This window comes from Notolepis coatsorum (assembly GCF_963971535.1).
Source record: "Notolepis coatsorum genome assembly, chromosome: 9".
Taxonomy (NCBI): Eukaryota; Metazoa; Chordata; class Actinopteri; order Aulopiformes; family Paralepididae; genus Notolepis; species Notolepis coatsorum.
The window spans coordinates 151,093,894-151,106,406 of NC_140173.1; the positions used below are offsets into that span (position 1 = coordinate 151,093,894).

The window sequence follows — 12,513 nt, forward strand, 5'->3', positions numbered from 1 at the left end:
ATCAGGTGCACCTTGTAATGTAAATCATCTTGTCATTTCTTTCAATGCGAATTTATTATTTGCCGAGTGGACCTGTACTGTACATACGAGAGGGGGGGGGGGGGGGGGGTGGCATGTCTGTCTTTAATAATGCCTCTTTTATTTGTTATTATTTGATCTATATTATACACGCGGCGTCGCGCGCAGAGAGCGGAGCGCACGGGTCCCTTCTTCTGACTGACTGCGTTTCCAAACTTCCAACATCATCATGCCCGTCCTGGAGAGAGAGCAGTCGAAAGACCTCGGGAGCGGTGATGTAAATATCCTGATTATTACTCTGATTTATGTGGATATATGCTACTTAAAATCTTTTTTTTCTTTTTTTTTTATTGGAAAATGCCTGAAAGAAATTAGTTTTTTTTAACAACCAGTCTTGATATTGGGAACGTCACGGGTTCATATATATACTGTACATTAAAGCTGTACCGGGTATAGTTTTGAGAAGAGGAATTACAATAACTATATAGTTACAACAACTTACAAATGCTTGAATATTGTTTATAATCTCAACATAAGTCCAAAGAAAATCACCCACTGAAACAAAGTGAACCATGTTGCACACATAGGTGGTGGGAGCTCGGGGTATATACGAGCATGGAATGTGTGAAACATTGTTAATTGGTAATGAAAATGGTTATGTTTCAATATGTTGTGATGTAAAAATGAGTCAGGTGCCTTTGTTTCCAGGCAACTATATAAGAACAAAGGCATTAAAGAACCAATCCCATTTGCCTCGGGCGAGGGAGGGACATGACCAAATGTTTTACATGCTAATGTTCTACGAAAGTGTTAACATATTGATGAAGAATGTAGATAATGTTTTGTTTTGCTGAGGCTCTCATCTCTTTGGCCTGCAGCTGGGTCTGCCCAAGTTACCGGTCCCCGCGCTGCAAGACACACTGGACACATACCTGCGGTGCATGAAACACCTGCTCACCGAGGAGCAATTCAAGAAGACCCAAAGTCTAGTGAAGCAGTTCGGTGCCCCTGGTGGAGTGGGGGAGGAACTGCAGCGAGAGCTCGTCAAGAGGAGGGAGAGCAAAGCCAACTGGGTAAATAAACGCGGTTTTACGCGGAATCTGCGCACGTGTGTTGAACTTAAAAGCTGCTGTAAGTGGTATTTCTTCGTTAAGATACATGTTAAATAGCTCTACGTTCTGACAGCCATCACTGATATAGAGTGTCTGGTCAGTAACATGGGTCTGACAGCCATCACTGATACAGAGTGTCTGGTCAATAACATGGGTCTGACAGCCATCACTGATAGAGAGTGTCTGGTCAGTAACATGGGTCTGACAGCCATCACTGATATAGAGTGTCTGGTCAGTAACATGGGTCTGACAGCCATCACTGATACAGAGTGTCTGGTCAGTAACATGGGTCTGACAGCCATCACTGATATAGAGTGTCTGGTCAGTAACATGGGTCTCCCAGTCCCTCTGCTCTGCAGTAAACACAAAATACTTTATCCGGTTTCCATTCCCACTTTATCCAATCAGGATAGAGAACCCTTGATATTTTAATCTTATATATCTTATTTCAACTTATTTCAATGTGCCAAGCCATATTTGCTTACTGCACCTTTACTTGTTTAAAGCACATATTTTCTCAAACATTTTTTTGTCAGACCGTTTTTTTCCTGTGTGGATTTCTCGCTCCTGATTGGATAAAGGGGGAACGGGATACCACAAAATTTATTTTGTGTTTACTGCAGAGAGGAGGGACTGGGAGACCCATGTTACTGACCAGACACTCAGATTGATTGATTGATTTTTTTATTTAGTACATACAATTTATACAATAGTATAAAAACAAGGGGTACAAGGATAACATGTGAAAGTCTGTCGACTTGTTTCCAACATGGTCCCAAGAAGAATACAATAAATCACAAAGAAAGAGTTAAGAAGATAAAATAGATACAACAAGTAGATAAAATAGACAACACAATTTTCTGAAAGAGCCTCATTACAGCATGTCATGTTCCTGTTCTTCAAGAGTGGTGGCCAAGCACCCTCTGCCACCTATTGTTGCAGACGTGGCTCCACACCCCTCTTGAAGAACAGGAATAGTGGGGGAGTTTTGGACGGCCCTGGGCAGAGAGTTCCACAGCCGGCAGGCTGTAGACAGAAAGCCATTCTGTGAATAGGAACCCTTTCTAGGCTCATAAACTGAGAGCTGTCCAGACCGTAACTGTCGTCCGTGGACCTGGCCATGCAGGACAATACGAGAGCATAAATATCTGGGGGCAGATCCATTTAACATTTTATACATATGTCCCAGTTTCAGAAAGGAGACCCTCTGCTCCACAGGGAGCCATCCCACCTCATTGAAGTGACATGGCTCAATATGGGTTCGAGGTGGCAGATTTAGGACCAATCGTATGGTCTTATTTTGGCTGGTTTGTAGCCTGTGTTTACTTTCCACTGTAACACCACTATACCAGTACGTACATGCATAGTCATATTGGCTGAGGATCATGCAGTTGGCAAGCAATTTCATAGTTTCCAGTGATAAGAACCTCTTTTTTCTGTGCAAAAATTTCACCCTTGTGTTAACTTTTTTGATCACCTTCAGGGCCATTGTTTTCCCTGAGAGTGTTTGGCCGAGGTCTGCACCTAGGTATTTAACACAGTCTCCAGACTCGACACTGAAGCCATTACAGCTGATCTCAAGTCTGGAACATTCCTTTAATTTATGTTTTGAGCTCAATAGAATTTACTCAGTTTTTCCAAGGTGAATCGATAATCTGTTGTCAACTAACCATTTGTGAAGGCTTTCCAGCTCCCTACTGAGACCGGCTTGTATTTCTTCCGTGTCGTCTCCAGACACCAGAAGTGCTGAGTCGTCAGCATACAGTAGGAGTCTGCAGGATACTGCAGACACCATGTCATTAACATATAGTGAAAAGAGCAATGGAGCAAGGATGCTGCCTTGCGGCACCCCACATGTTATTTCATTATATGAAGATGCAACACCATTTATGTTCACAACCTGGGTCCTCCCAGTCAAGTACGACCTGAACCATCTCACCGACCCATCGTCCATCCCACAGGCTTTGAGCTTCTCAAGCAGGATCTGATGGTCAACAGTATCAAACGCTTTCTGCAGGTCAATCAGAACCATGCCAGTTCGTTTGCCACAGTCCATCTGGGTTCGAATATGGTCAGTGAGATCAATCAGGCCAGCATCCGTAGAATACCCATGCAGGGCGAAAGCCAGACTGGAATTGATAAAGGAGATCTGTCTGTTTAATAAAATCTGATATTTGATTAAATATGACCTTCTCAAGAACTTTGGAGACGACGCTGAGAATAGAAACTGGACGATAGTTTCCCTCGTTTGTCCGATCTCCTTTTTTGTGTAGTGGAACCACTCTGGCACATTTTAAGTCGTCGGGTACGATACCCTGTTTCAGTGATAGGTTGATGATATGTGTTAGAGGTTCACTAATCTGGTTTGCTCCGTCTTTGATAAACCTCACTGGTAAGCCATCTATTCCAGTAGCTTTATCCTTGCCTAGGGTATTGATCGATTTTTCTACCAGGGCCATGTCCACTGGTTGTAATTTGAAGGAATCCTGTGCAACCTTATCTGAATAATAATTAAATACATGACTACTACCAAACTGTCCAGTGGGTTCGGGTAACTTCTTCACAAGTGTTGATGCCACTGTAGTGAAAAAAATCATTACATTTTTGGGCCACCCTTGCACTGTCAAAGCAAATTTCATTATCAATATCCAACCCAATCTTTGAAGAAGCTGAACAATTGTTTCTAATGGGAGCCCCCAGATTTTTTAGAGTTTGCCAAAGTTCTTTGGGGGAGTTTTTCACTTCTTGGAATTTTGTTTTGTAGTATTCTGTTTTGGCCTTTTTTACCAGGCTGGTTACTCTATTTCGCATGTGTCGATACTCATCGAATAGAGCGCTATCGCCGCATTTTCTAAATGTTGCCAGAGTTTTGTCTCTTAACCGAATTTGTTCTAAGATGTCTGAATCCATCAGGGTTTGGAGCGTTGTTTGACTCTGACAAGCCTGATGGGGCATACTTTGTCTAAAACCGATAGAAATATTTCTTTAAAAATGATCCAAGCTTCCTGAGCTTTGTCGCACTCTGTAACCTGACTCCAGTCTTCAGACTGCAATAGTTGTTGGACATTTTCCAGGTTGTACTTTTTCATTGACCTGATCCTAACCGTGCTGTGTTTGCCTATCTGGCTGTGACAGATCTTTCTTGTGCAGAATGTGACAAAATGGTCACTGATTCCTAAAGGTAGCACCCCAGATTGACATATTTTTTCTTTGTCAGATGACAAGATCAGGTCAATGATAGATCTGCTAGTCTTGGTAATTCTGGTAAAATCATCAATCAATTGTGTAAAATTAAAAACTGAGCAAGAATTCATAAAATCTGCAAGTAGACCATTGTATCAGTGATGGCTGTCAGACCCATGTTACTGACCAGACACTCTGTATCAGTGATGACTGTCAGACCCATGTTACTGACCAGACACTCTGTATCAGTGATGGCTGTCAGACCCATGTTACTGACCAGACACTCTGTATCAGTGATGACTGTCAGACCCATGTTACTGACCAGACACTCTGTATCAGTGATGGCTGTCAGACCCATGTTACTGACCAGACACTCTGTATCAGTGATGGCTGTCAGACCCATGTTACTGACCAGACACTTTCTCGCTCCTGATTGGATAAAGGGGGAACGGGATACCACAACATTTATTTTGTGTTTACTGCAGAGAGGAGGGACTGGGAGACCCATGTTACTGACCAGACACTCAGATTGATTGATTGATTTTTTTATTTAGTACATACAATTTATACAATAGTATAAAAACAAGGGGTACAAGGATAACATGTGAAAGTCTGTCGACTTGTTTCCAACATGGTCCCAAGAAGAATACAATAAATCACAAAGAAAGAGTTAAGAAGATAAAATAGATACAACAAGTAGATCAAATAGACAACACAATTTTCTGAAAGAGCCTCATTACAGCATGTCATGTTCCTGTTCTTCAAGAGTGGTGGCCAAGCACCCTCTGCCACCTATTGTTGCAGACGTGGCTCCACACCCCTCTTGAAGACAGCAATAGTGGGGGAGTTTTGGATGGCCCTGGGCAGAGAGTTCCACAGCTGGGCAGGCTGTAGACAGAAAGCCATTCTGTGAATAGGAACCCTTTCTAGGCTCATAAACTGAGAGCTGTCCAGACCGTAACTGTCGTCCGTGGACCTGGCCACGCAGGACAATGCGAGAGCATAAATATCTGGGGGGCAGATCCATTTAACATTTTATATGTCCCAGTTTCAGAAAGGAGACCCTCTGCTCCACAGGGAGCCATCCCACCTCATTGAAGTGACATGGCTCAATATGGGTTCGAGGTGGCAGATTTAGGACCAATCGTATGGTCTTATTTTGGCTGGTTTGTAGCCTGTGTTTACTTTCCACTGTAACACCACTATACCAGTACGTACATGCATAGTCATATTGGCTGAGGATCATGCAGTTGGCAAGCAATTTCATAGTTTCCAGTGATAAGAACCTCTTTTTTCTGTGCAAAAATTTCACCCTTGTGTTAACTTTTTTGATCACCTTCAGGGCCATTGTTTTCCCTGAGAGTGTTTGGTCGAGGTCTGCACCTATAGGTATTTAACACAGTCTCTAGACTCGACACTGAAGCCATTACAGCTGATCTCAAGTCGGGAACATTCCTTTAATTTATGTTTTGAGCTGAATAGAATTGACTCAGTTTTTCCAAGGTGAATCGATAATCTGTTGTCAACTAACCATTTGTGAAGGCTTTCCAGCTCCCTACTGAGACCGGCTTGTATTTCTGCCGTGTCGTCTCCAGACACCAGAAGTGCTGAGTCGTCAGCATACAGTAGGAGTCTGCAGGATACTGCAGACACCATGTCATTAACATATAGTGAAAAGAGCAATGGAGCAAGGATGCTGCCTTGCGGCACCCCACATGTTATTTCATTATATGAAGATGCGACACCATTTATGTTCACAACCTGGGTCCTCCCAGTCAAGTACGACCTGAACCATCTCACCGACCCATCGTCCGTCCCACAGGCTTTGAGCTTCTCAAGCAGGATCTGATGGTCAACAGTATCAAACGCTTTCTGCAGGTCAATCAGAACCATGGCAGTTTGTTTGCCACAGTCCATCTGGGTTCGAATATGGTCAGTGAGATCAATCAGGCAAGCATCCGTAGAATACCCAGGGCGAAAGCCAGACTGGAATTGATAAAGGAGATCTGTCTGTTTAATAAAATCTGATATTTGATTAAATATGACCTTCTCAAGAACTTTGGAGATGACGCTGAGAATAGAAACTGGACGATAGTTTCCCTCGTTTGTCCTATCTCCTTTTTTGTGTAGTGGAACCACTCTGGCACATTTTAAGTCATCGGGTACGATACCCTGTTTCAGTGATAGGTTGATGATATGTGTTAGAGGTTCACTAATCTGGTTTGCTCCATCTTTGATAAACCTCACTGGTAAGCCGTCTATTCCAGTAGCTTTATCCTTGCCTAGGGTATTGATCGTTTTTTCTACCAGGGCCATGTCCACTGGTTGTAATTTGAAGGAATCCTGTGCAACCTTATCTCAATAATAATTAAATACATGACTACTACCAAACTGTCCAGTGGGTTCGGGTAACTTCTTCACAAGTGTTGATGCCACTGTAGTGAAAAAAATCATTACATTTTTGGGCCACCCTTGCACTGTCAAAGCAAATTTCATTATCAATATCCAACCCAATCTTTGAAGAAGCTGAACAATTGTTTCTAATGGGAGCCCCCAGATTTTTTAGAGTTTGCCAAAGTTCTTTGGGGGAGTTTTTCACTTCTTGGAATTTTGTTTTGTAGTATTCTGTTTTGGCCTTTTTTACCAGGCTGGTTACTCTATTTCGCATGTGTCGATACTCATCGAATAGATCGCCATCACTGATACAGAGTGTCTGGTCAGTAACATGGGTCTGACAGCCATCACTGATACAGAGTGTCTGGTCAGTAACATGGGTCTGACAGCCATCACTGATATAGAGTGTCTGGTCAGTAACATGGGTCTGACAGCCATCACTGATACAGAGTGTCTGGTCAGTAACATGGGTCTGAGAGCCATCACTGATATAGAGTGTCTGGTCAGTAACATGGGTCTGACAGCCATCACTGATACAGAGTGTCTGGTCAGTAACATGGGTCTGACAGCCATCACTGATATAGAGTGTCTGGTCAGTAACATGGGTCTGACAGCCATCACTGATACAGAGTGTCTGGTCAGTAACATGGGTCTGAGAGCCATCACTGATATAGAGTGTCTGGTCAGTAACATGGGTCTGACAGCCATCACTGATACAGAGTGTCTGGTCAGTAACATGGGTCTGACAGCCATCACTGATATAGAGTGTCTGGTCAGTAACATGGGTCTGACAGCCATCACTGATACAGAGTGTCTGGTCAGTAACATGGGTCTGACAGCCATCACTGATATAGAGTGTCTGGTCAGTAACATGGGTCTCCCAGTCCCTCTGCTCTGCAGTAAACACAAAATACTTTATCCGGTTTCCATTCCCACTTTATCCAATCAGGATAGAGAACCATTGATATTTTAATCTTATATATCTTATTTCAACTTATTTCAATGTGCCAAGCCATATTTGCTTACTGCACCTTTACTTGTTTAAAGCACATATTTTCTCAATATTTTTTTTTTTATTTCTAATTTTTGTCAGACCGTTTTTTTCCAGTGTGGATTTCTCGCTCCTGATTGGATAAAGGGGGAACGGGATACCACACAATTTATTTTGTGTTTACTGCAGAGAGGAGGGACTGGGAGACCCATGTTACTGACCAGACACTCAGATTGATTGATTGATTTTTTTATTTAGTACATACAATTTATACAATAGTATAAAAACAAGGGGTACAAGGATAACATGTGAAAGTCTGTCGACTTGTTTCCAACATGGTTCCAAGAAGAATACAATAAATCACAAAGAAAGAGTTAAGAAGATAAAATAGATACAACAAGTAGATCAAATAGACAACACAATTTTCTGAAAGAGCCTCATTACAGCATGTCATGTTCCTGTTCTTCAAGAGTGGTGGCCAAGCACCCTCTGCCACCTATTGTTGCAGACGTGGCTCCACACCCCTCTTGAAGACAGCAATAGTGGGGGAGTTTTGGATGGCCCTGGGCAGAGAGTTCCACAGCTGGGCAGGCTGTAGACAGAAAGCCATTCTGTGAATAGGAACCCTTTCTAGGCTCATAAACTGAGAGCTGTCCAGACCGTAACTGTCGTCCGTGGACCTGGCCACGCAGGACAATACGAGAGCATAAATATCTGGGGGGCAGATCCATTTAACATTTTATACATATGTCCCAGTTTCAGAAAGGAGACCCTCTGCTCCACAGGGAGCCATCCCACCTCATCGAAGTGACATGGCTCAATATGGGTTCGAGGTGGCAGATTTAGGACCAATCGTATGGTCTTATTTTGGCTGGTTTGTAGCCTGTTTACTTTCCACTGTAACACCACTATACCAGTACGTACATGCATAGTCATATTGGCTGAGGATCATGCAGTTGGCAAGCAATTTCATAGTTTCCAGTGATAAGAACCTCTTTTTTCTGTGCAAAAATTTCACCCTTGTGTTAACTTTTTTGATCACCTTCAGTGGCCACAAGTGTTGATGCCACTGTAGTGAAAAAAATCATTACATTTTTGGGCCACCCTTGCACTGTCAAAGCAAATTTCATTATCAATATCCAACCCAATCTTTGAAGAAGCTGAACAATTGTTTCTAATGGGAGCCCCCAGATTTTTTAGAGTTTGCCAAAGTTCTTTGGGGGAGTTTTTCACTTCTTGGAATTTTGTTTTGTAGTATTCTGTTTTGGCCTTTTTTACCAGGCTGGTTACTCTATTTCGCATGTGTCGATACTCATCGAATAGAGCGCTATCGCCGCATTTTCTAAATGTTGCCAGAGTTTTGTCTCTTAACCGAATTTGTTCTAAGATGTCTGAATCCATCAGGGTTTGGAGCGTTGTTTGACTCTGACAAGCCTGATGGGGCATACTTTGTCTAAAACCGATAGAAATATTTCTTTAAAAATGATCCAAGCTTCCTGAGCTTTGTCGCACTCTGTAACCTGACTCCAGTCTTCAGACTGCAATAGTTGTTGGACATTTTCCAGGTTGTACTTTTTCATTGACCTGATCCTAACCGTGCTGTGTTTGCCTATCTGGCTGTGACAGATCTTTCTTGTGCAGTATGTGACAAAATGGTCACTGATTCCTAAAGGTAGCACCCCAGATTGACATATTTTTTCTTTGTCAGATGACAAGATCAGGTCAATGATAGATCTGCTAGTCTTGGTAATTCTGGTAAAATCATCAATCAATTGTGTAAAATTAAAAACTGAGCAAGAATTCATAAAATCTGCAAGTAGACCATTGTATCAGTGATGGCTGTCAGACCCATGTTACTTACCAGACACTCTATACCAGTGATGGCTGTCAGACCCATGTTACTGACCAGACACTCTGTATCAGTGATGGCTGTCAGACCCATGTTACTTACCAGACACTCTATACCAGTGATGGCTGTCAGACCCATGTTACTGACCAGACACTCTGTATCAGTGATGGCTGTCAGACCCATGTTACTGACCAGACACTCTGTATCAGTGATGGCTGTCAGACCCATGTTACTGACCAGACACTCTGTATCAGTGATGGCTGTCAGACCCATGTTACTGACCAGACACTCTGTATCAGTGATGGCTGTCAGACCCATGTTACTGACCAGACACTCTGTATCAGTGATGGCTGTCGGACCCATGTTACTGACCAGACACTCTGTATCAGTGATGGCTGTCAGACCCATGTTACTGACCAGACACTCTGTATCAGTGATGGCTGTGGGACCCATGTTACTGACCAGACACTCTGTATCAGTGATGGCTGTCAGACCCATGTTACTGACCAGACACTTTCTCGCTCCTGATTGGATAAAGGGGGAACGGGATACCACAACATTTATTTTGTGTTTACTGCAGAGAGGAGGGACTGGGAGACCCATGTTACTGACCAGACACTCAGATTGATTGATTGATTTTTTATTTAGTACATACAATTTATACAATAGTATAAAAACAAGGGGTACAAGGATAACATGTGAAAGTCTGTCGACTTGTTTCCAACATGGTCCCAAGAAGAATACAAAAAAATCACAAAGAAAGAGTTAAGAAGATAAAATAGATACAACAAGTAGATAAAATAGACAACACAATTTTCTGAAAGAGCCTCATTACAGCATGTCATGTTCCTGTTCTTCAAGAGTGGTGGCCAAGCACCCTCTGCCACCTATTGTTGCAGACGTGGCTCCACACCCCTCTTGAAGACAGCAATAGTGGGGGAGTTTTGGATGGCCCTGGGCAGAGAGTTCCACAGCTGGGCAGGCTGTAGACAGAAAGCCATTCTGTGAATAGGAACCCTTTCTAGGCTCATAAACTGAGAGCTGTCCAGACCGTAACTGTCGTCCGTGGACCTGGCCATGCAGGACAATACGAGAGCATAAATATCTAAGGGCAGATCCATTTAACATTTTATACATATGTCCCAGTTTCAGAAAGGAGACCCTCTGCTCCACAGGGAGCCATCCCACCTCATTGAAGTGACATGGCTCAATATGGGTTCGAGGTGGCAGATTTAGGACCAATCGTATGGTCTTATTTTGGCTGGTTTGTAGCCTGTGTTTACTTTCCACTGTAACACCACTATACCAGTACGTACATGCATAGTCATATTGGCTGAGGATCATGCAGTTGGCAAGCAATTTCATAGTTTCCAGTGATAAGAACCTCTTTTTTCTGTGCAAAAATTTCACCCTTGTGTTAACTTTTTTGATCACCTTCAGGGCCATTGTTTTCCCTGAGAGTGTTTGGCCGAGGTCTGCACCTATAGGTATTTAACACAGTCTCCAGACTCGACACTGAAGCCATTACAGCTGATCTCAAGTCTGGAACATTCCTTTAATTTATGTTTTGAGCTCAATAGAATTTACTCAGTTTTTCCAAGGTGAATCGATAATCTGTTGTCAACTAACCATTTGTGAAGGCTTTCCAGCTCCCTACTGAGACCGGCTTGTATTTCTGCCGTGTCGTCTCCAGACACCAGAAGTGCTGAGTCGTCAGCATACAGTAGGAGTCTGCAGGATACTGCAGACACCATGTCATTAACATATAGTGAAAAGAGCAATGGAGCAAGGATGCTGCCTTGCGGCACCCCACATGTTATTTCATTATATGAAGATGCAACACCATTTATGTTCACAACCTGGGTCCTCCCAGTCAAGTACGACCTGAACCATCTCACCGACCCATCGTCCATCCCACAGGCTTTGAGCTTCTCAAGCAGGATCTGATGGTCAACAGTATCAAACGCTTTCTGCAGGTCAATCAGAACCATGCCAGTTCGTTTGCCACAGTCCATCTGGGTTCGAATATGGTCAGTGAGATCAATCAGGCCAGCATCCGTAGAATACCCATGCAGTGCGAAAGCCAGACTGGAATTGATAAAGGAGATCTGTCTGTTTAATAAAATCTGATATTTGATTAAATATGACCTTCTCAAGAACTTTGGAGATGACGCTGAGAATAGAAACTGGACGATAGTTTCCCTTGTTTGTCCGATCTCCTTTTTTGTGTAGTGGAACCACTCTGGCACATTTTAAGTCATCGGGTACGATACCCTGTTTCAGTGATAGGTTGATGATATGTGTTAGAGGTTCACTAATCTGGTTTGCTCCGTCTTTGATAAACCTCACTGGTAAGCCATCTATTCCAGTAGCTTTATCCTTGCCTAGGGTATTGATCGATTTTTCTACCAGGGCCATGTCCACTGGTTGTAATTTGAAGGAATCCTGTGCAACCTTATCTGAATAATAATTAAATACATGACTACTACCAAACTGTCCAGTGGGTTCGGGTAACTTCTTCACAAGTGTTGATGCCACTGTAGTGAAAAAATCATTGAATTTTTGGGCCACCCTTGCACTGTCAAAGCAAATTTCATTATCAATATCCAACCCAATCTTTGAAGAAGCTGAACAATTGTTTCTAATGGGAGCCCCCAGATTTTTTAGAGTTTGCCAAAGTTCTTTGGGGGAGTTTTTCACTTCTTGGAATTTTGTTTTGTAGTATTCTGTTTTGGCCTTTTTTACCAGGCTGGTTACTCTATTTCGCATGTGTCGATACTCATCGAATAGAGCGCTATCGCCGCATTTTCTAAATGTTGCCAGAGTTTTGTCTCTTAACCGAATTTGTTCTAAGATGTCTGAATCCATCAGGGTTTAGAGCGTTGTTTGACTCTGACAAGCCTGATGGGGCATACTTTGTCTAAAACCGATAGAAATATTTCTTTAAAAATGATCCAAGCTTCCTG

General features: G+C 42.7%; 1 protein-coding gene across 1 annotated transcript in view; it reads left to right on the forward strand.

Annotated features, from left to right (window-relative positions):
- Positions 1-247: 247 nt before the first annotated feature.
- Positions 248-12,513, forward strand: part of chata (choline O-acetyltransferase a) — a gene marked incomplete at both ends in the record, with an annotated part of 43,432 nt that continues 31,166 nt past the window's right edge. The window contains 2 exons of the mRNA XM_084322064.1: positions 248-295; positions 900-1,091. Coding sequence (XP_084178190.1) covers positions 248-295; positions 900-1,091 — 240 coding nt within the window. The remainder of the gene's footprint in view (positions 296-899; positions 1,092-12,513) is intronic.